Raw genomic sequence first — 22,788 nt, forward strand, 5'->3', positions numbered from 1 at the left:
TCTTTTTTTTTAAAAAAAATTTCTTCTTTCTATTTCTATTTCCTCTTTATAAAAAAATTTTTATTTTTCTAACTTTGACGTCCTCCCTTTAAAAAAAAAATTTTTTTAACTCTCCTAACTTCGTTACCCCTCTTTTTAAAAAAATATTTTTTTTGATTTTATTTATATTTATTCCTTTTTTTATTTCATAGGCCAGCAGATTTTTTTTTGTGAGAATATTCAGTTTCTTTTTTTTTTTTTGTAGATCAGTTTGGGAGTCCTTTTCTTTTTGTAGGTTGTTTCAGTTTTGTTGCTTCAGAGTCTTCTTTTTTTGTAGGTCAGTTTTGGATTTATTTTGTTGTTTTGGTTTCTTTTTCATTAGACGCCTCATAATTCTTTTCTTTTATGTAGGTCAGACATTCTGGAGTTCTCTTTCTTTTTTTGTAGGAATGCTGACCTTTGGTGACTTGGATGATTGCAGATGGGGGTTTTGTTTCCAATCTTTTTTTTTGTTCTTTTAGGTTGTTTGACTCCAAATGAACCTGAACTTATAGATAATTTAGGTTGCAATAGGTGGTTTTAATAAAGAGGGAATTTTCATAATGTATTTGTACTTTATTAAATTAAATAAAAAATAAAAAATAAACAAAGTGAAATTAGATTTATGTAAATACAATTATAGTAAACTGTAATACAAATAGTAAATTCAGTGACCAAATCGTATAAATTTCGTGATAAAATCAGATCAAATCATGTAAATTCCATATAAATCCCGTGCAAATTCCGTATCCAAACCATATTTTTGGTAATACGGAATTGTGCATTTTTCCGTATCCTATTATGATACGTTATTTCTAAGGAAAAAAAATCGTATAAAAACTTTATAAAAAACGTATCCAATTTTTTTATAGGGTCGTATAATGATCGAGGCGCCTAACAAGGCCTCGTTCCCCTTAGGGTTTTCGTAGAAAACTATATAAAAATAACCAAGTGCAAATTACTGCAGAAAACTAACAAAATAAAAAAGGGGGAAAGAGTTTTTTTTTTGTGTTTGAACCCAGTTTTTCTTTTAAACTATTTCTATTTGTACACACCCGTGTGTAAACACTGATCACGTGATTATTGTCATTTTTCGGTTAACAAATTTCCATGTTTGGAAATTTGTGTAACTTATTTTCATTTTTGCTGAGAAGCAAAATTGCCTTTTTGGATTGTGTAACGTTACTCTGATTCCCAAAATGGAAATTATAGTAATTTTTGGCTGGAATTATAAAATTTGGCCGAAATTATGGTGCGTGACATATAATATATGACAAATAAGGTTTTTTTACCGAAAAAAATTTTAAGTCCCTAGAATAAATAGTAAAAATGGAAACTATAGGGATGTGACATGGTGACAAATTAATGTGTTTCGCATACTAGTGTACATTAAGAAATTATCTTTCTTTTAATAACTAATTTAAATAACAATGTAAAATTAAAAAATCAAAATATAAATGTTTTTTATTCATACCATAGTAAAATAAATTAATAAGTAAAAAAAAAGGTCATGATGTATAAGAATGATTATAAAATTAGGTACTAATCTAACGTTTTTAAAGCATTATCATCATGTTTACAATCTTAAAATAATAATGATATTTTTAACGAATTTTTTATGAATTATTTATTTTATATTTTTTTGAAGTATTTCTAATCTACCTTTTGCTTCTTTATTTCCTTGTTTGGCAGATTTTTCATACCAATGAATTGCTTTGTCTATATCTATTATTGTAATTCCCTCTCCAAGTTCATATATAGTACCAAGATTATATTGTGCTACCATTTCTCCTAGATTTGCAGCATTTTGATATAATTCAAATGCTCTTTGCTTATCAATTTTAGTTCCAATACCATAATTATAACAATATCCTAACAGAGTTATTCCACCTAAATCTCCTCCTTCAGCTGATTTCTTAGACAATTCAAAAGCTTTATTATAATCTTTTTCAACACTACTTTCAGCTATATAACAATAACTAAGATTACGCATAGCTATTATATTTCCATTATCTGCAGCTTTTTCATACCAATAAATAGCCTTTTTAAGTCTTTGCTAATACCTATTCCATATTCATAACAATAATAACCAATACCTAATTGTCCACGTGCAAAATTTTTATTAGCCACTTTTTCAAAGTATTCAAAAACTAATTTTTCGTTTTTTGTAGTTCCAGTTCCATATAGATAACAATGGCCAACAAAATATTGTGCTAATATATGATTTTGATTTGATGCATTAATAAATAAATTGAAAGATTTTTTATGATCTTCACTTGTTGCAATTCCATAACGATTAAAATATCCAAATAAAAAAATTGAATTTGGACTATTTTGATTATTTGATAACCAATTATAAATTTCTTCTGAATTAGTATTATAATTACTATTAAGATATTCGATAAATTGCCTTTTTATTAATTTCCAAGCAGTTCCTTTGTTTGATAATTTGTAAATAAAATCACTTATTTCATCAATTAATCTGTTAAAATCTTTTTCAGTTGTAAGATTCTTTTGTTTACTTAAAACTACCATAGAATCAATTTCTTTTGTATTCATTTTATTAAAATCTTGAATAAGTTGAGATAAATCTCCTTGTGATTCTGAATTATTAGTATTTGAAGCATCATTGATTTCTTGTTCACCTGACAATTGAAAATTTTCTGTAATTGCATCTGTTTTTGTAATCATTTCTTTTAAACAATCAACTACTTGATATATATTCGGACGATTATCTGGTTCACCATCCCAGCACTCTAAATAATAAATGTAATTTAAGATTAGGAAAAATAACATTTAAGTAATTACATTTAAAATTTACTTACTAGTATAAATTTTTACATAATTTTCGGGTGTATCAGGAACAATTGTTTCTCTAAGACCTTGTAAAATCTCTAAAGCTAAACCGACATCATATCCTTCACCTTCAACATAAAAAGGAGGTAGACCATTGGATATTTCCCATAACAGTACGCCAACACTGTAAACATCGCTTTTTTCATTTAATGAGTAAATTTGGGATGTTTGATTATTATTATTTCTTCGTCTATTAAAAATTTTTGGATCAACATAAGGTACCATTCCAAATATTTTGGATTGAATATTTGATGACGCTCCAATTCTTTTTGATAATCCAAAATCCGCCAATTTGATCGTATTTTGATGAACTAATATATTACCAGAATGCTATTAAAAAGTTATATATTAACTTAGTAATGCAAATATAATATTATAGACAATGATTGAAGAAGATAAATAAATTACCAGGTCACGATGGACAATCCCTTCATTATGTAAACATGACACAGCGCAAGCTAACTGGTATGCCATAATGTATTTTTCATCCCATGTAAGTTTACTAAAGTTTTTTTCCAGATAGCTTCGAAGACTACCATTATTAGCATATTCCATTACTAACATATAATTATTACTAACATGATATTCTAAAGAACAAAAGAAAATAACAATTAAAATTCATTTTTTATGAATAAAATACGTATATTATATTAATTAAAGTATTATAGTACCTGTTGACTCAAATTTTGTTATTCCATGGCAACGAATAATATTATCATGATAATCAACTTCACGTTGATTTTTTAACTAAATAAATTCAAATTTTAATAAATAAATTTTAATGAATAAATGTTATAATGCTAAAAAGAAAAAGACGATTTCTATTTGTACACGGGGTGTGACATTTCACCGAAAGTCATTTCGCCGAAAAATAATCTCTGGCCTGAGATATTTATAATTCTGCATAATGTTGGCCCTATTTTTCGGCGAAATGTATCGTAACCGTTCAAACAAAGAACAGGAAAAAAAAAAGAATTTGTTAAACAAATCAAAATCGACATACAAAATCAACTTCCACGCTTTAAGTAAACTTGCGGAACAGACAAAAATACACAAACCGCATGTTCTTTTTAAAATTCTATTTATTAAAAATTTTTTTTACATAACTTTTTAATGAAGTCACGTGTTACGTGTATGAACACCCAGTGTAAATTAAGAAATTTTCAAAATTTTTTATTCAATTACCTCACGAATAATTTCTTTTACGGCGATATTGTCAAGACTAAAAAAAGACTTTACTGCAAAACATTTCTCTAAATTTTTCCAATTTGCACGGTACACTTTTCCAAAACCACCGGTACCAATTTCTTGAAAGTTATTAAATTCCTTGTATTCATAATATTTTATATGTTCTTCGTCAATAGCTTCTTCAATCCACTTAATCCATTCATTTTTATTCTTGGTATCTTGCATTTTGATATTATCAGAAATTGAATAGTAATAATTTAGCATAAAAGTATTAAAACCGAAAAGTTAAAGTTGTAAAAAAAACTATTTTTAGTATTTTTTATGCAATTAATTTCCGATAGTCGTACAGTGTCACAAAAAAGATTTACCCAGTATCACCTAGGGGATAGATAGATGTCATTGGTGAAGAATGCACAATACAAATGTTGATCAAAACAATACTAACCATACTAACCAACGGCAGTGAAAAAATTTACGCAAATACATCGTAATGTAAAATAAACGGGGACAACCCAGGGTTACACATAGGGATGGGGTTAATGGCTATACTAATTTTCGCCCCAGGTTCCCATTGGATCCAATGTGGAGTTGGCTCGGATTCCATGTAATGACGACAGAAGACATGGATCCGGATGATTTACAATTGATTACAAATCAAAAAATTCCAGATGTTGATCAATCGGATCCGGTTCACAAGCCAGAATCAATGGAACTAGGGGCGAAAATTAGTATAATTAACCATGGTTAATTAACTGCGGTTAATTAATGGTTAATTTGGTTAATTATGTTTAACTAAAATTGGTTAATTAACGGTTAATTTGGTTAATTATAAATTAACCAATCAAAAAAGAAATTTATATCATGTGATTATAGTTAATTTGGCTTAAACTAACAAAATTAATACATTTGACCAGAATTACAACAAATTATAATTAGTTACACATATTGATGATCACAAGACAAAACTAAAATTGGTTACACAAAAATCCATATTAAATTTCGCAAAACTTTAGTTTTTTTATTTTTCTCAGCACAGCATACATAGTAGAAGAGTAGCGGATGTTAAAAGTTAAGGTTTTGTGTGCTAGCTCTATATAAGCGAATTTTTTTATCCAAATAGACCACTGGTTACTTTGTTCTTAGTTTTTATATGTTTTTACCACTTGATTAGAAATTACACTTTTTTTTACAAGGTCTCAATAAGAAAATTATAAATATATTTTTATCTAAAACATTTAATAAAATTTTATGTAATTTTGAGGTACTTTAAGTAGGTGATGCTAAATAACTTAAGAACTAGAAATGCGAAGGCGATAAAATTCACATCATGTACTGTATAACTTCGCAATGTGCCTGATGTGCCGTCGTGTGATTGTATCACATCATAATTATCACTTTTTTATTAAAATAAGATCAGACATCTATAGTAACATTGCTGAAACCTGTGATTTTATGACATCGCTTTCACTATAGTATCACGTTGTTATTTTAGTAACGTAACAATGCATTGTATGTTAATACGAAATTGCAATACATCTACAATACTGTAATTGCGTTGTTTGATACATTGTGACTGTATCATAAATATGGCTTTTTTTATATTAAAATTTTTTAAGTATTATTTTTTTCATTTTCATAATATTGATGTTGAAAATGCGACTACAATGCTTATAATTGCATAGTAACGATGATGATACTATATTATACTGAAATAATTAAATTGTTTTTATGCGCAGATATTTATACTTAAGTATCAGCTAATGTAAGAAAAAAATTTAATAATAATTGCTTAGAATATTTCTGAATGCCATTCATTTTTTTTATTATTTTATATTCCCTAATTATGTTAAGCAAAGGAAAAAAAAATCAAATTTCGGGGAAAGCCCCTTATTTATATGAAATTATGTATCACGTGATTAACGTGACAATTTTAACAGATCAGCCACGTTTTTTTTAAACTTTAACAAACTTTTTTCCTTTTTCACAGTCTCACCCTTTCCCTTCCTCTCTTTTTCTCTTCCTCTTGTTTCACTCTCTCTAATAAAAATCTTAGCGGAACATTTAGCAACATTTTGATATTTTTCTTTATTAGACAAAAATCATTGCATTATGCAATGAAAATTAAGAGTTCGTAACGATTTTTTTTTAAAAAAAAAAATAAGTATATTATAACTTAAATGACAAAATAACTTCGGTAAAAAAATGGATTGAAAAAAAGCTAGAGAATGAGTATATTCGTTATTTTAAATATGATGAATTTATAATTGATGAAGAAGAAATTGGTAAAGGAAGGGATATCAGAATTCCAGTAAGATTTTTTTCTTTTTTTTCATCTTTATTTTTTCTTTTTTTTCTTTCTTTAGATGGTTCTTTCAAGTTATTTTGGGAGACATTTTGGTAAAGTTTCTTATTTATTTCTTCCATCTTTTAACAAATGGTTCTTAACAATTCATTTTTTTCTCTTTTTAGGCGGTTCTTTTGTATTTCTTGTGGTAAGTTAAATTTTTTTTCTTTCATTTTTTTTTATTTGACAAAACGTTGACTGGCGGTTAACTAAAATTTTATTTTCTTGTTTCTTTCTTTTTTTAGACGATCAGGCCTTTGGACGCATGAAATTTCCAATGGTTGATTTCTTTTTACTTTTTTAAATTCTTCTGAATTAAATTTTTTTATTTTGATAAGATGTTAACTATTGTTTCATTTTCTTTCTTTGTTTTTAGACAGGTCAGGCCTTTGGATGTGTGAAATTTCCAATGGTTGATTTCTTTTTACTTTTTTAAATTCTTCTGAATTAAATTTTTTTATTTTGATAAGATGTTAACTATTGTTTCATTTTCTTTCTTTGTTTTTAGACAGGTCAGGCCTTTGGATGTGTGAAATTTTCAAAGGTTAGATTTTTCCTTTTTAAATTCTTTCGAATTAAATTTTTTCATTTTTATTTAACGAAACGTTTAACTAACGTTTCATCTTCTTTTTTCTTTTTTTAAACAGTCATGTTCTTTTCTTTTTTTAGGTTTTATGTTTCAATACTTCTCTTTCAGATGTCCAGACCTTTTGACATGTGAGACTTCAGTGGGAACTATTTTTGACAGGAATTGTATTACTATTGGCATATAATGAATCAAAATGAAAATTTGACTTTGATACTGGAAAAAGTTATTTTACTTGTTTTACTTATAGGTTCTGTAAAGTTTCGAATAGCAGAATAGGGTATTGGAATCTTGAAATGGTAAGTTTCATAATGGAATTTACCTTTTTCTTAGTATTGGAAACATCCTTATTTTTTACTTTTTTTTTGTAGTTATAGAAGGGCTTTGATTGGGTACCTGGAGATTGGAGACGGTAAATTTCTACGCGAAACTTACTTTTTTTTGTTTTCTTTAATTAGAAACATTTAATGTTTCTTTATTTTTTTCTTAGATCTCGGCGGACAGATTGTTTTTTGGAGTTCATGGGATTATTTCGTTTTAAGGAAAAGTTTCATTTTTTTGGATTTTTTCAAATTACTATAGCAAAACATGTTTATCAAATAATTTTATTTTCAGATACTTTTATACATTTTATATAAAGAATTATATTATCAATACTTAATAATGAATAATTTAATAGTTAGCTAGCGTAATATGTAATATATAACATTGTTTACTTTATTAAATATATATGCAAATAAAGTGTGTTTACAACGTTGTAAAAAATAAATTACTACGTTTTGACTATATGTTTACAGTAGTAAAATAGGTGCAGTGAAATCGTTTTTATGGTAAATTAAAAAAGCGTAGTGCCGATACATTTTCTCACTTTTGCAACGTGTTGTATGACGTTCAATAATGACGGATGAATCACGTGATTTTGGCGCAGTGTCAACGTTGTTTAAAAATATGAAGTTTCTGCAGAAACCTCTGGTTTTCACAAAATATGTTATACATAATCACTACATGTTACTAACAGATGGTATATATATGTTCTACATATTTTAATATACGTAATATGTTTGTAATATTAATAAAATAATGTTATAATATTTTTAATATATGTTGAAATTTAAACTTAAACTAATATAAATGTAGTAAATATTTTTGTAATATGAATAAAATAAATTTACAATATTTTCGAATATGTACTTAAATTAATGATATAGTGAATAATTTGAATACATTGTTAATATATTTCAAAGTTATTTCAAATATGCTGTTGATATATTAATAACATATTTTGAATATTGTTGTTAATATATGAATAATATATTTTGAATATGTTGTTGATATATACTGAAACTGTGACTTTAACGCTTCTAGTATGTGACTATCATGTGACTAACAGGTCAATCAAGGTATTCTTTTCGTCTCGATTGTCCAGTTCAGTGCATCACCACTTTATATTGGCTATATGAATAATTTTTTTTAATTTTAAATAATACAACTATTTTTTTAAAAAAAAATTTAAATTATAGATTTTATCCTTTTTATCCTTTCACTTCAACTTGACAATATAGAAGCAATAATAAAGTTAATACAATATTAATCCATTAATGAAAATACTATCTGAAAATACGTAAAAATTTTGATTGGCTTTGCCATTTATAATAACATTAATGCATTATTATAAAATAACAAGTCACTCAGTCATTATTTAGTTGTTAATTTATTGATATAGCAATAATGTATAATAACGTAAATAAATTGTGTAATTAAACATAGGATATATTGGAGTTTACTTAAGAATCATAAACTTCATAGCCACGCTCAATTAAGGCAATGTATTACTAGACCTACACTAAAGATAACTTTAGCAAGGCTTTCTTTGTGAATTAAAAGAATTTTCATACACTTTGCCAGCTGGTGGTATAGCTTATGACCTTTAACCTCATACTAATAAACCCAGAATGCTTGCATCACTAATAAAAAGTATAGTTAAGATGCTTCAAAAAATCCCTAAAAAGAAAAAATAAAACAAATGAACAATTAGTAAACATTCATCAAATTAAAATAAAAAAAAAATACTTTCATTATTGTTTATAATCACATAATATCAATTGAGATTAATTTGCATGACTCCAACTTTGTACAGACAATCCCGGAAAAGTTACAGCCAAGTATAAGGGATATGATTAATATACCAATTACCATCAAAATTTTACACATCTAGATCCATTTAAAGAGCAAATATTCATCGGAAATCCAAAATTTTAAGCTTCTTACTCTAGTGGTATGTGAAAAACACAGAAATATAAAAATGTTTGTGTTTCAACAAGCATAAAAGATTAAATAGTAGAAGTATTAGCAAGAGGAATATTGAGAATAGCCTACAGATAATATAGAAGAAATTTGGAAAGGATACCTCTGACCTTTGACGTTGGCTGCGAGAGGTACAACAAAAATTTTTACATGAAAATAACACAACGTCTAAGAATTCAAGTAATTGTACTAACTAAAAAAGTAAATGATCCAGAAGATGAAGAATTGGTGATTTAATATATTATGATAACCGTTAAGGATGTTAAAAAAATTAGGTATAAAAATAAAAAGCAATTTAAACATCAAAGAGTAAGAACCTATATAAAAAGAAACCCTTAAAAGTAGAAATAGTGAAGAGAGAAGTCAGACTTAAAGGAAAAGAGGGGATTGCAATTATTCACACAGAGCTATATGGAAACAATTTTTTTTTAAAAAAAAAGAGATGATGAATTTGCACGTTAATTTTCCCTATTTACATGCAAAATACCAAGAAATTAAGTGAAGAATTTAGGGTATTATCAGATGCAGGCTTTAGTTTTGTATAATAAGGTTCCAGTATACTTAGTAGCAAAGAAAGTTTCACAAGAAGAACTTGAACTTTATTAAAAAATAATACTTAGGAAAAGATATCGGAGGTGGAAAAGGTAAGTATAAAAGAGGGTAAAAAGCATTTTATTGTTGAAGAGAAGGAGAAAAAGAAAAGCAATTACAGGGAAAGGGGAAGAACAAGAAGATGCATTAAATAGTAACGTATGCATAGTCATAGATAGCCCAGTTTCTTTTAGATAAATAAAATTAGTTTATATAAGGACTAAATGTTATTTAATTGCTGTAATAATTATATAAACTACACAATGGTTTCTACATTATAAAAAAGAAATGAAAAAAATTTTTATAAGAAACTTTTTTATCGGAAAAATGAGACTATATTAAATTATCACGTGTATCACGTGATTTAATACTTTTTTAAACAAAAGTCTAAAGTATAAAAAAAAAGTTTAAAAAAAATTTAAACTCTCATTTTCACCTTTCCTTCTCTTTCGTAATTCCCCCTCCTTCATTTTTCCTTATCTCTCTCTCTCGTACTTTCTCTTTCCTTCGCTTTTTTTTTAGACAAATGTAAATTTCCGTATTTTTTGAAAGTTCTTGGACAAGGATTTGGTAAAGAGGAATGTTTTTAGCCTGCCTCTTGAAACAATTATTAATATTTCATTTCATTTCTTCTCTAGGCAGCTTTTTGGTTCTCTGAACGTGGAAGTTTGGTAAGTGTATTATTTTTTTAAAAAAATTTATATTTCGTCTTTTAAAAAATGATTACTAATTTCTTTTTTCTTTTTTTCTTTTATTTTAAATGGCTTGGACACATAGGATTTCAGTGAGAAATCAGCCTCGGGTTTTCTAATTTTAGAGAAGTCTGGATATGCAGCAGCACAGAACAGGTAAGTTCCAAAGAAGCACGCCTTCACTAACCAGATACGTGTTGGTATCTAACACTTTGAATAGAGCAGGAATGTACCAGATCCTTCTGCGACTTGAAAGCTTTATTGATGTCGAGTTGACTGCTTGTAGGTATTTATTTTCACTTCGGACATCACACTAACGGAAATTTGAAACTTTAAAAAAGTTTTCTTTTTTTCCATTTTTGAAGGGAAATCAGCTCCGGCTTGGAAACTAGAATCCTAATTAGTAGTAAGTTTTGAAAAAAAGGAACTTAAAATTTCATACAAAAGACTTTTTTACCATTTTCTTTTTTTTTTTAGGGGAATTAGCTCCGATGTGACTTCCCAAGTGAGTTTTTGAAAAGGAATTTGAAACTATAAAAAAAAGTTTTTATAGCTTTTTTTTCCTTTTTGTAAGGAAATTGGATCCAACTTAGAAAAACAGAATCCCAGATACTTGAGTTTCGAAAAAAGATGTTATAAAGTAAAAAGTTTTTTTAACGGGTTTTCCTTTTTTTATGGAAACTAACTTCGTTGTGGGCATTGGATTCTCAAGTGAGTTCCGAAAAAAAAAGTTTCAAAACTTTATTATAATACAGCTTTTTATTAATATTTTTCCATTTTCTTTTGTAAGACTTTTTATTTCGGAACTCTTGTGAAAAGTCGTCAATTACAGTAACTTCATCTTTCACTTTGTAGGTCTCCTCTGATTCATTATCAGAATTCACGAATTCCCTGAATCAATCATATGCACAAATTTAATTTAACGAAAAAGACAAGAAAAATCAAAATATCTTTATAGTACAATCGTTGCATTATTTTATATTATTGACACATGATTATTTTACTATTTTGTTACTATTACTTTGTTTTTAATATATTTTCATATGTATAATCGTTATAAAATTAAATATATATTATATTATTGCCCTATGAAAAAAGTCTGTGTGATTTTTGTTGAAAAATCATTCAATTAAATTCACTACAATTTCTGTATATTTGACCATACAATAATTGTGCTAAAAATTGCAATAAATCACACAATTATTGCATGGTAATTCATTCAATAATTATCCTATTTTTGACCTGAATTTATACAATTATTGTGTGATTTTTGAGCCAAATTTTAGGCCATATTTTAGGAATTATAGGTTAAATTTTACAGTAATAACAGGCAATTTATAAAGTGAAATTATGAATTTTTTTTATTGACTTAAAATATAAAAAATATACACAATATTTCATAAATAAAATACTAAATTTGATATAATCATAAATATAAAAATTTGTAAGAAAATAAAATAAAATAAAGTATGTTAATAACATGAAAGTAAATTAGTAGTATCATCAAAGAAGAAAGTAAATTATTAGTGTAAGAAATTATTAGTATTAAATAAAAAAGTATGAAGTTAGTGAAGAAAGCAAATTAGTAGTGTTAAAAAGTAAATTATTAGTGTTAGTAATAAAAAAGTATGAAGTTAGTAAAGAAAGCAAATTAGTAGTTGTTAAAAAGTAAATTATTAGTATTAGTAATAAAAAAAAGTATGAAGTTAGTGAAGAAAGCAAGTTAGTAACATTAAAATGTAAAAAGTTAGGAAAATAAAAAGATAAAGAATACAAGTTTTTCTTACCTGCTGATATTTTAAAAGAAAGTTGAAGAAAAGTTAAAAGGTTAAAAAAACATAAACAAAAACATTTCGCGTCATCATATTTATTTTGACGATCAGATCACGTGACCAACATATATAATTTTAAGAGTTGATTTTTACCGCATAATTCTGGCCAAATTATAATTCCGGTCAGAACTAATTGTGTAACCTAATAAAAAGTTTTTGACTTTTTTTTAGTTACAAGATGATACATAAATTTCACCAATGGGTCCGGAAGATGCCCGTTTATAAGCAAATATGCGGTTGAATTTTGTGTAACCTTTATGCATAAATCACTTTACTTAGGAAAATCTATTTGTAATGGTTAAAAGTGGTCTATTCGACCCTAAAAGTGGTCAAATGTAACCATACAGGTAAGATGGAAAGTAGTATAATAGGATTACCCAAAAATTGCTTTCTGTATCCTAAATTTAAGTCTATTTTCAAGTTGTACAATAATCACAATTTTTATTGTACAAAAATTGAATGTTTTCTGTATCCTGAATTTAAGTTGTATAAAAATCACACAAAAATTGAACATTTTCTATATCCTAAATTTAAGTTGTACAAAAATTGCATACTTTTAATATGCTTTGAAAAACTTCATAACTATTTTTATCCAAAAATCTGCAATAATTGTACAATTTCCACACAGACTTGAACAAATATTGTACAAAAATTGGATGATTTTTTTTCATAGGGTTGATACATATTTGACATATGATGACCATATAAAATTGGCATTTCGAAATAATGTTTTTATCATATCTTTGATACATATTCGACATATAATAGCCACATTTTAAAAAATATTTTTACCATATATATAACATATAGTTATTATATAAAAATTAGATTTCTATATTATATCATTTATATGTTCGGTATATTGTCAACATATAGTTAAAACAGAGTTAACATAAATATGAATATCATAGGTTTGGTATATTTTAAAAATATCTCTAACATATTTTTTATATTGATAGAGTTTCTGCAAAGTGGCTTAACCACATCTTCCTTCCCCACGTGGTTTGTGGCGTCTAAATTTTGATTGGCTTATGCACATGCAACATTTATCTTGAAAAAACATAGAAAAAATTCATAGACGAAAAAAAAGTAATATTTTTTTCTTAAAATATTATAATAAAAAAATTATTCTATTTCCTTTACAATAAGAACATTTAAATATAATATTTTTACACTTTATTAAATTTAATAAACAAATAAACCAACATTATTTTTAAATCTTTAGTAAAAATGCCAATTATTCTATGAGTATTTAAGCCAGCAAGATAAAAAATAACATCTAAATACAATTATGCTATAAAGTGGAAAAACAAACTGAACTGTGCGCGGCAAAGTAATTTCACACAAAAACATTCATACCTTTGGAAATACTTAAGCTATTACTATGATAAAAATTAATGTTTGAGTAATACCATATATACTGAATAACTTTATTTAAGCTTACCAAAATATTGAAATTACGCTATAAATTAAATTTATATAAGTGTTTCATACTTGTTAAATAACCCTACTTAGTTTCTTAAGACATGTTTCGTTTGACTATAATATTAAAATTAATGTTATAAAATCTATGCACTTACACAATAAAACGTATAACAATATCTCATATTTATGCTTTCATAAATATTTAATTTATATTGTTTTAACAGATTTTTAAAAGTTAGAAAAGAAAAGGAGAGAGAATTTTGTTGTAAAACGGTAAACAATAAACAAATTAATAGGGCTAATCGCGTCACAGGGGAAGCAAATTATACATTTTTTTAGCCACAGATCCGCAGTAACGATGCGTTACAAAGTGAAAAGTTAACCTGTTTGAAAATAGAACCATAATCCATACTTTATGAAGATGGAGAAATATACAAGCCCAGGTTAATTAAATTCGGTTAGATATGAAATTTGTTATCACATGAATTTATTAACATGAATATTTTAAAACCGGGCTATCTATACTTGCCACCCATATTAATGGGATTGGGAGAATCCCATATCCCATCCCATCCTATCCAAATTTTTTTTTTTTTTTTATAACTACGAGAAACAGCGCAGTGTACAAAACAAAGAATGCTGACCCTAAAAAGGGCAGACTATATCAATATATAAGGGTTACGGTACATTTCACCGAGATCCATTTCACCGAAGGGATGTTTCAACGAGGGATGTTTCGCCGAAAGGACGTTTTCCCGAAAATGTATCTTATCGAATCCATTTCACTGAATCGTTCATTTCGCTGAATTCTATTTCACCGAATTCCATTACGTCAAATGGACATTTCGCCGAAAATGGTAGCGATTAACATTTATATTCATCGTGCAATTAAAATAAAAATTAAATTATTTTTAGAGATTTTTTTTTCCAGGATATTATCACTTCAACATTCAAGTAACTAACATTAATTGTTAAGCAATAAATAAATAACTTTATTTTCCTGAAAACATTATTCATGAAACAGTAAGTAAAAATATTAACGTATTTATAAACAACGATAAAAATCAGCCAGTAATTCAAAAATTTATCTAGAGAAGTTTTCTTTATGTATTTAGTATAAACAGTAAAATAACCAAATGGAATAAATAATTTTTGTGAAATGCCCATTTGGCGAAATGTCCATGCTTCGGAGAAATGGAATTCGGAGAAATGGGGTTTCGTTGAAATGGTTCGGTGAAACGTCCTTTCGGCGAAATATCCCTTCGGTGAAATGGCTTCGGCGAAATGGGTTTCGGCGATAAAAAGTCTGGATACCCATTCCATTTCTCCGAATGAACATTTCGCTAAAATGGTAGCGATCAATATTAAAGAACAAATTCTTTTTAAACTATTTTACGATAAAATACCTTTCTTTCAGATATTACATATCTGCCCATCTGCGGAATTAAGGATTTAGGTCACGTGACGTTTAATCAGCTGAGTGCGACTCTCTGCGACGTTCAGTTAAGATCAAACGATTCCCAAATAAAAAAAGATCAAATATATAATTCTTTCAAAATTTCTATTACAATATTTGCTTTTTCAACCTGAAAATAATAAACATATCCTAAAAAATGAAGGAAAAATACTATTAGTTACAATAAATATGGTTTATAATTTATAAAATTATAAACTAAATGACGAAGATTAAAATGAAAGATTTTTAATTTCTCATTTTGATCTCAGTGAATCCATTAATGCATGATACCAACTAAGAGAATTTTTTTTAAAAAATAAATCTATTGATAATAATGTTAATGAATGAATTACAAATCGAAAAACGACAATCAAGGTGCTTGATAGCGAGAATCCTAGTAAAAAGTTAGGAAAAAAGAAAGTCTTCTTGAATTATCAATTAACATGAATAAAAGTAGTAATTCAGTAAATTTTATAAAATTTAATAATATAAGATAAACAATTAATGACAGGTTATGTATGTAGAAAGTTGTAATATTTCTGACCAATTTAAGACCATCTACAAAATCAATATCATTTTTTTTATTATTAATATGTCAATATATTATTGTATACTAGACTAATTCAATATTCGAATCATGAATAATGATCTTTTATGCTATTTTTTACTGTTGACTTTATTATCCTTTTTTAAAAAAAAAATTACTGAGAGAAATAAGCGCGCAAAGATTTATGATAAATCAATATCTGATATTGGATTAAAATATTAAGTTTTTCATTATAATACAATAGCTCTACTCGTTTAAATGTTTAATCATAGATACTATCATTAAATATTGTGATTTCGTAACCCGTTGAACGTTAAGGTAGAAAGTCAGACTTAATGATAAATTATCATGAAAATAAGTGATATAAAATTTTAATTACTGTATATATTAAAATAAAGAATAGAATACTAAATAGTACTATCCGTACTATATTGTAAAAAAAATTATTTTAATACTTGAACTTATAGAAAACATGAGATGAATAATTTTTAAATATTTGGAAAAGAATTACCGCTCAATAACTATTTAACGTTAAGTATGAGGTTCTAATCTCTTACCCTAATAAGGGAAAAAAGTATCAAAAAACAAAGATCAATGAATATATATTTTCTAAAATTTAAATTATCGAATACTGGCAATTAAGTTATATATTTTATAAAACCATGTTATATTCACGGAAGGTTTATTTCGTTTTGGTGATTAATATTAAAAGATAACGAATAAACTAAGTCACTAGGATAGGGCGTTTTATTGAAATTTTTTCTAATTTCATATATTAAGAAATTAAAGTTTACAAACTTATATTAACGTAGTCATACGTACCTACCGACTACCGTTTATATATAAATATAAGAATTAATAAATAATTTTTTATTTACATTTTTAGAAACCGTTGCGGGTCATCCATTTATCACCATTATTTTTTTTGTTTATCGATGGCGCACGGACTTTGCCACGTGATCTAATATGTGATTAACTTTCCATAAACATATATAGTCCTTCGCTTCGCTCCGTACAATATTATTTACGATCTTGTAATTTTATAAAAAAATAATTATAAAAGAATAATTATATTGATGATTGATCTATAGTTCTCAATTTTAATGAATTTATTGTGTTATTATTCTTTCTAAAGTATTTCTAACTTATTTTGCGTTTCTTTCTTTGGCGCATTTTTCGTACTAACAAATAACTTTATTTATATGTATCTTTTGTAATTCCATCTTCATGTTCATACATTAAAGCAAGATTATATTTTGCCAATTTATTTCCTAAATTTGCTGATTTTTCATATAATTCAATTGCTTTTTGTCTATTAATATTAGTTCCAATACCATTATTATAACAAAATCCTAACATTATTATTCCATTTGAATACTCTCCTTCAGCTGATTTCTTAAACAATTCAAATGCTTTTATTATGATCTTTTTCGATACCCTTTCCATTTAAATAACATCTACCTAAATTATATATAGCCATTATATTTCCTTTATTTGGAGCTTTTTCATACCAACAAAAAGCATTTTTGTAATCTTTTTTAATAGCTATTCCATTTTCATAACAATAACCAATTTCTAATTGTCCCATTATATAATTTTCATTACTAGCTACTTTTTCATAATATTTAAAAGCTAATTTTTCATCTTTTATAATTCCATATCCATATCTATAACAATAACCAACAAAATATTCTGATAATATATAATTTTTTTTTAATGCATTAATAAACAAATTTTATGCTTTCTCACAATTTTTACTTATTACAATTCCATAAAAATTAAAAAATCCAAGAATAAAAATAGAATTTGAAGTAATTTGGTTATTTAATAACCAATTATAAATCTCTCGTGAATTTATATCATAATCATTAAAATATTTAATAACTTGTTGTTTCACTAATTTCAATTCAAGTCCTTTATTTAATATTTTAGAAATAAATTCATTAATTTTATCAATTTCTATGTTAAAATCCTTTTCAGTTGAAAGATTTTCTTGTTTACTTGGTACGGCTGCTATAGAATTAATTTCTTTAGTATTTATTTTATTAAAATTTGAATAAGTTGAGTTAATTCTCCTTGCAATTCTGAATTATTACTTATTAGTACTTGAAACATCATTAATTTCTTGTTCACCTGACAATTGAAGATTTTCTATAATTGTGACTGTCTTGTAATTATTGCTTTTAACCAATCAATTACTTGATATATAGTTGGACGATTATCTGGTTCACCATCCCAGCATTCTAAATAAAAATGTTAGTCTGAGATTAGTTCAAAAAAATATTTAATAACTAAATTTGAATTTTACCTACTGGTATAAATTTTTAAATAATTTTCAGGTGTATCAGGAACAACTGTTTCTCTAAGACCTTGTAAAATCTCTAAAGCTAAACCAACATCATATTCTTGACCTTCAACATAAAAAGGAGGTTGACCACTAGATATTTCCCACAATAATACGTCAATACTGTAAACAACACTTTTTTCATTTAATGAGTAAATTTGTGTTGTTTGGTTATTATTTCGTCTGTTAAAAATTTTTGGATCAACATAAGGAACCATTCCAAATAATTTAGATTGAACATTTGATGACGCCCCAATTCTTTTTGATAATCCCAAATCCGCCAATTTGATCGTGTTTTAATGAATTAATATATTCCCAGAATGCTATTATAAATTTATATATTAATTTAATAATGTAAACATAATATCATATAAATGATTGAAGATAACTAAATTACCAAATCACAATGGATAATTCTTTCATTATGTAAGCATGACACAGCGCAAGCTAACTGGTATGCCATATTATATTTGTCATCCCATGTAAGTTTACCAAAGTTTTTTTCCAAATAGCTTCGAAGGTTACCACTGTTAGCATATTCCATTACTAACATATAATTATTATTAATATGAGATTCTAAAGAACAAAAGAAAATCAATAAAACTCCCTTTTTATAAATCCAGAATAATATATTAACTAATAAGGTTTATATAATTGAAGTTTACCTATTAATTCAAATTTTGTTATTCCATGGCAACAAATAATATTATCATGATAATCTATTTTACGTTGAATTTTTAACTAAATAAATAAAATTCGAATTTTAATAAATATACTGTATACTGTAATGATGAAAAATGATTTTATTACTAATTACCTCATGAACAATTTTTTTCACGGTAACATTGTTAAGACTAAAAAAGGACTTTAATGCAAAATATTTCTCTAAATTTTTCCAATTTGTACGGTACACTTTTCCAAAACTTCCTGCACCAATTTCTTGAAAGTTACTAAATTCTTTATATTCATAATATTTTATATGTTCTTTATCAATAGCTTCTTCAATCCAATTAATCCATTCATTTTTATTCTCGGTATCTTGCTTATTGATATTATCAGACATATTAAATAATAATAATTTGACAGAAAAGTGTTAAAAAACGATTAATTCGAATAATCAAAGTTGTAAAAAAAAGCTTTTTTTTTTTGAATAATCGTATTTTGCAGCATTTTATTTCTCCGAAAGTCGTACAGTTCCATTATTTCCATAAAGAGCTTTCAATTATTTGATATTCTCAGCCGCAATACCGGAATTTATATAAATTAGTATAGTACAAGAGGTTATTGTAAAAAATTAAAAACAAATTTTTTAATATAGAACGTGTGCACAATACTCGTTACACTTTCATGAGGTTGATAAAAACAAGATTATTCTTTCAACTTACTTTAATAAATTCATGTACTGTATGTATAACGAATGGAATAATCTGTCATGATTCTATAATGTTTACGACATAAATTTACGTTAAGATACTTAATTTTCGCCTAAATTAGTAAATACATTTAATAATTTGAATAAATTTATTAAAATTATTTAAATTACAAACTAAGAATTTTGTAAAACATTTACTACTCTAATCTTAGTGTTTAAATAATACAAGATAAATAAATAAATAAATAAATGATAATAATTTAAAATATAAAAAAAAAAATTGTTAAATGATTATTCAAATCCATCTAAAGTTAAAAAAATAACAAATTATAAATTAATTATTTGCTTTATAAAGAAATCTTATTTATTTAAGAACTTACCATCAGGAATTTCCAGTTTCGAATGAAGATTTGGATTATTATATACTTCGTCTTCATCTGTAAGAAATAAATAATTAAATTAAAAAATAATATAAAAATTAAATTAAAAATTCGCATAATTCGCATACCATCAATATCACCAATATTTTGTCTTTTCATTTTTTGTTGAATTATTTCTTTTTCATCATCTAAATTTTTAAATTAAAGTTACATTTAAATAAATATATTGACAAAATAATTTTTGCTTTTTTTGCTTACCATCAATATCAATATCTTTCCTTTTCATTTGTTGTTGAATTATTTCTTTTTCGCATATTATTTTTTAAAATAAAAGTCACGTTATTTAATAAATAAAACTGTTACAATGAATATTATTATTTCACTTATTTACTTACTATTTGAATTTTGCAAATTTATAAATTCTTTGGGTAATTTTTCACTATCACCTAAAATTAAGAACATAGAAATAGATTTTAATATTTAATCTATTATTTCAAACAAATCACCTTTAAAAATATTTATTAATTATACTTGATAATTTCTTACTATACTGCTCATTTGATAATTTATCAAAGTCGTTAACTAAAATAAAAATTAATCATTAGATATCATTACATGATAATTCAACGCTATAATGTTATTAAATACTTACTATTGTTAGGAATGTTAAAATCATACAATTTACTATGAAACACTATTAATAGTAAATAAAGTATTTAAAACTAAATAATTATAGTAACCAAAAATGGTAGAAATTATTGTTATACCTTCTTGTTCTTCTATTATAATAAAAAGATAACATTAATAATGTATTTTTAAAATAAATACATCCGTTAATAAAATATTATACACTTATACCTTCTGTTGCATTTCTTGGTTCAGGTAGATTTCCAAAGTTGTGAATTTTGCTTGTAAATAATCTGCTACTCGTATAATTTTCTTCCACTTTATTCACTTCTAAATTATTTATTTCTGATTTGAATAATTCATCTGACATACTTTGATAATCTAAATTAATTCTTTCCATTCTATCACAAAGTGCATAAGCGTCGAGTCTTTTTAATGGATCAGCATCCCAACATTCTTTCATTAAATTTTTATATTCTAACGGAGTTCCTGGCACAATTTTTGGTCTTATACCATCAATAATATTATATACAAGAATATGTTCATCTTCATAATCCATAAATGGTGGTTGTCCAAATGAAATTTCCCACATAAGCATTGCAATACTATAAATATCAGATGCAAAATTATATCCTCTTCCAACAATAATTTCGGGTGCTATGTAAGGAAGATTTCCATATATACTTGTTGAAGATTTATCAGCAGGTCCACAAAATCCAAGATCACTAATATACCAATAATCATTAAATTGTGAATATAATATATTTCCAGAATGCAAATCTCTATGAATTGCTTTCTCTTTATGAATACGATAAAGCGCAAGAGTTATTTCATTAATAATTTTCATTCTATCTTTCCATGTAAGTTGCTTATGATTTTGTTGTAAATATTTTCTTAAATCTATATCCATTTTCATCATTACGAGAAAATAATTTCCATTTGATGGATTTTGTGTTAAACCAAAACATTGAACAACTTCCGCCCATTTATTACTTATAGTTAAATGTGATTTAGCCTAAATGACAACATGCTATTGTTAATATAAAATACTTAAATTTTACGAATTAATTTATAAATACAATTATACAAACCTCTTCAAACCAACTTTGATTTGCACTTTCAACATTTTCTAATTTTTTTAATACTACTTCGCCATATCCAAATCTTTTTAATTGTTTTTTTTCAAAATCCCATTCTTCATAATCTCCATTAATCCAATCTGCTGTATAAATTTCTGAGAATCCACCTTTTGTTAAATATTTAATATTTTCTAAATTACTATATGGGATCCATTCAACTACCATATCTGGCGCGAATGATTCCATTTGACATTCCTGTATTATATTATCAATATCATCATTCCCGGATGTCCAATTTGGAAAATTTTCTTGTAAATAATTTCGGACACAATATTCACAATATAATGTAGCTAAGCATTCTTGGTTACAATTTTCACAAATTCTTCTTGTACCATCATCATCTAAAATTTTATCACGATCATAATTGTCAGTTAAAACTCTTGTCGCTTCAGTTTTTTCATCATTTGTAAGAATTTTATCAGCAAGGACTGTTTGTTTTTGAAATTCAAATTGTTTGTGTATATCATCGTAAATATTAGTATCTGTTAATGTTGTTGCTCTATTATTTGTTGCATAAATTAACCCATATCGAAGAGTGGACATAATGTAATCAATAGAAAGAAAGAAATAATTATATTAAGTTCGTTACTCCGAGATAAATTAGTAAAATGCAAATTGTTGATCAAAACTTCATGTTGTGCCCACATAAATTTTGTAATCTTGAGGGCGTAGTATTTTACGCCTCTTAACCAAAAAAAGAAAAATATTACTACCATTTATTATTGTACTTTCTATACTTGGTATAAAATTAAAAATTTATTTCAGCGAATACAATTTGTGCTTAACAAATTTGATTGTCATACTTAATGAATAGATATTTAGTATCCTTGATTATTGATTAATATTCAAATAATTTGATAAACAAAATTATTTTAAATCTTATTTAAAAAATCAATATAAACAAGAATACATGATTGATGAAAAGTCAATTTAGTTATTGTCAATTGAATAAACAACGTGGCGAATAATAAACATGAAAGATTATAAGAAACCATTCAATTTATTATTTCTACTAAAATATCCAAGAGAAGAATTTCTGTAGAATTATAATTATTTTTTTTTTTTAGGATGTAATGATGGATCGCAA

The 22,788-nt window shown here is 25.7% G+C and overlaps 5 protein-coding genes across 6 annotated transcripts; 1 reads left to right on the forward strand and 4 right to left on the reverse strand.

The window, feature by feature from the left end:
- Window positions 1–1,560: 1,560 nt before the first annotated feature.
- Window positions 1,561–4,287, reverse strand: OCT59_024287 (uncharacterized protein; the record flags this gene model as incomplete). The annotated part of the gene is made up of 7 exons (XM_025325227.1): window positions 1,561–1,601; window positions 1,681–1,983; window positions 2,049–2,774; window positions 2,844–3,204; window positions 3,283–3,461; window positions 3,546–3,621; window positions 4,060–4,287. The coding sequence occupies 7 exons, from the start codon at window positions 4,285–4,287 to the stop codon at window positions 1,561–1,563; spliced, it is 1,914 nt and encodes a 637-aa protein (XP_025182162.1).
- A 1,889-nt stretch (window positions 4,288–6,176) lies between these two features.
- On the forward strand, window positions 6,177–7,630 carry OCT59_024288 (uncharacterized protein; the record flags this gene model as incomplete). 2 transcript variants are annotated; one of them, XM_066135325.1, is made up of 10 exons in its annotated part: window positions 6,177–6,189; window positions 6,426–6,459; window positions 6,532–6,554; window positions 6,652–6,686; window positions 6,783–6,818; window positions 6,915–6,950; window positions 7,104–7,123; window positions 7,243–7,291; window positions 7,370–7,404; window positions 7,483–7,630. In XM_066135325.1, 10 exons carry the CDS (start codon window positions 6,177–6,179, stop codon window positions 7,628–7,630), a joined length of 429 nt encoding a protein of 142 aa, XP_065991357.1. The 2 variants fall into 2 exon arrangements, with proteins under 2 accessions (XP_065991357.1, XP_065991358.1); XM_066135326.1 differs by lacking the exons at window positions 6,177–6,189; window positions 6,426–6,459 and adding an exon at window positions 6,330–6,370.
- Window positions 7,631–17,742: 10,112 nt separating this feature from the next.
- On the reverse strand, window positions 17,743–18,401 carry OCT59_024289 (uncharacterized protein; the record flags this gene model as incomplete). The annotated part of the gene is made up of 2 exons (XM_066135327.1): window positions 17,743–18,082; window positions 18,152–18,401. 2 exons carry the CDS (start codon window positions 18,399–18,401, stop codon window positions 17,991–17,993), a joined length of 342 nt encoding a protein of 113 aa, XP_065991359.1. The 3' UTR covers window positions 17,743–17,990.
- Window positions 18,402–18,479: 78 nt separating this feature from the next.
- OCT59_024290 (uncharacterized protein) lies at window positions 18,480–19,246 on the reverse strand (the record flags this gene model as incomplete). The annotated part of the gene is made up of 4 exons (XM_025315743.2): window positions 18,480–18,506; window positions 18,581–18,759; window positions 18,849–18,924; window positions 19,001–19,246. 4 exons carry the CDS (start codon window positions 19,244–19,246, stop codon window positions 18,480–18,482), a joined length of 528 nt encoding a protein of 175 aa, XP_025182166.2.
- A 600-nt stretch (window positions 19,247–19,846) lies between these two features.
- Window positions 19,847–20,932, reverse strand: OCT59_024291 (uncharacterized protein; the record flags this gene model as incomplete). The annotated part of the gene is made up of 9 exons (XM_066135328.1): window positions 19,847–19,860; window positions 19,936–19,992; window positions 20,064–20,123; window positions 20,194–20,238; window positions 20,331–20,381; window positions 20,482–20,517; window positions 20,588–20,629; window positions 20,703–20,714; window positions 20,794–20,932. 9 exons carry the CDS (start codon window positions 20,930–20,932, stop codon window positions 19,847–19,849), a joined length of 456 nt encoding a protein of 151 aa, XP_065991360.1.
- Between the last annotated feature and the right edge of the window lie 1,856 nt (window positions 20,933–22,788).

This window comes from Rhizophagus irregularis, chromosome 4 (genome assembly GCF_026210795.1).
Source record: "Rhizophagus irregularis chromosome 4, complete sequence".
Classification (NCBI taxonomy): domain Eukaryota; kingdom Fungi; phylum Glomeromycota; class Glomeromycetes; order Glomerales; family Glomeraceae; genus Rhizophagus; species Rhizophagus irregularis.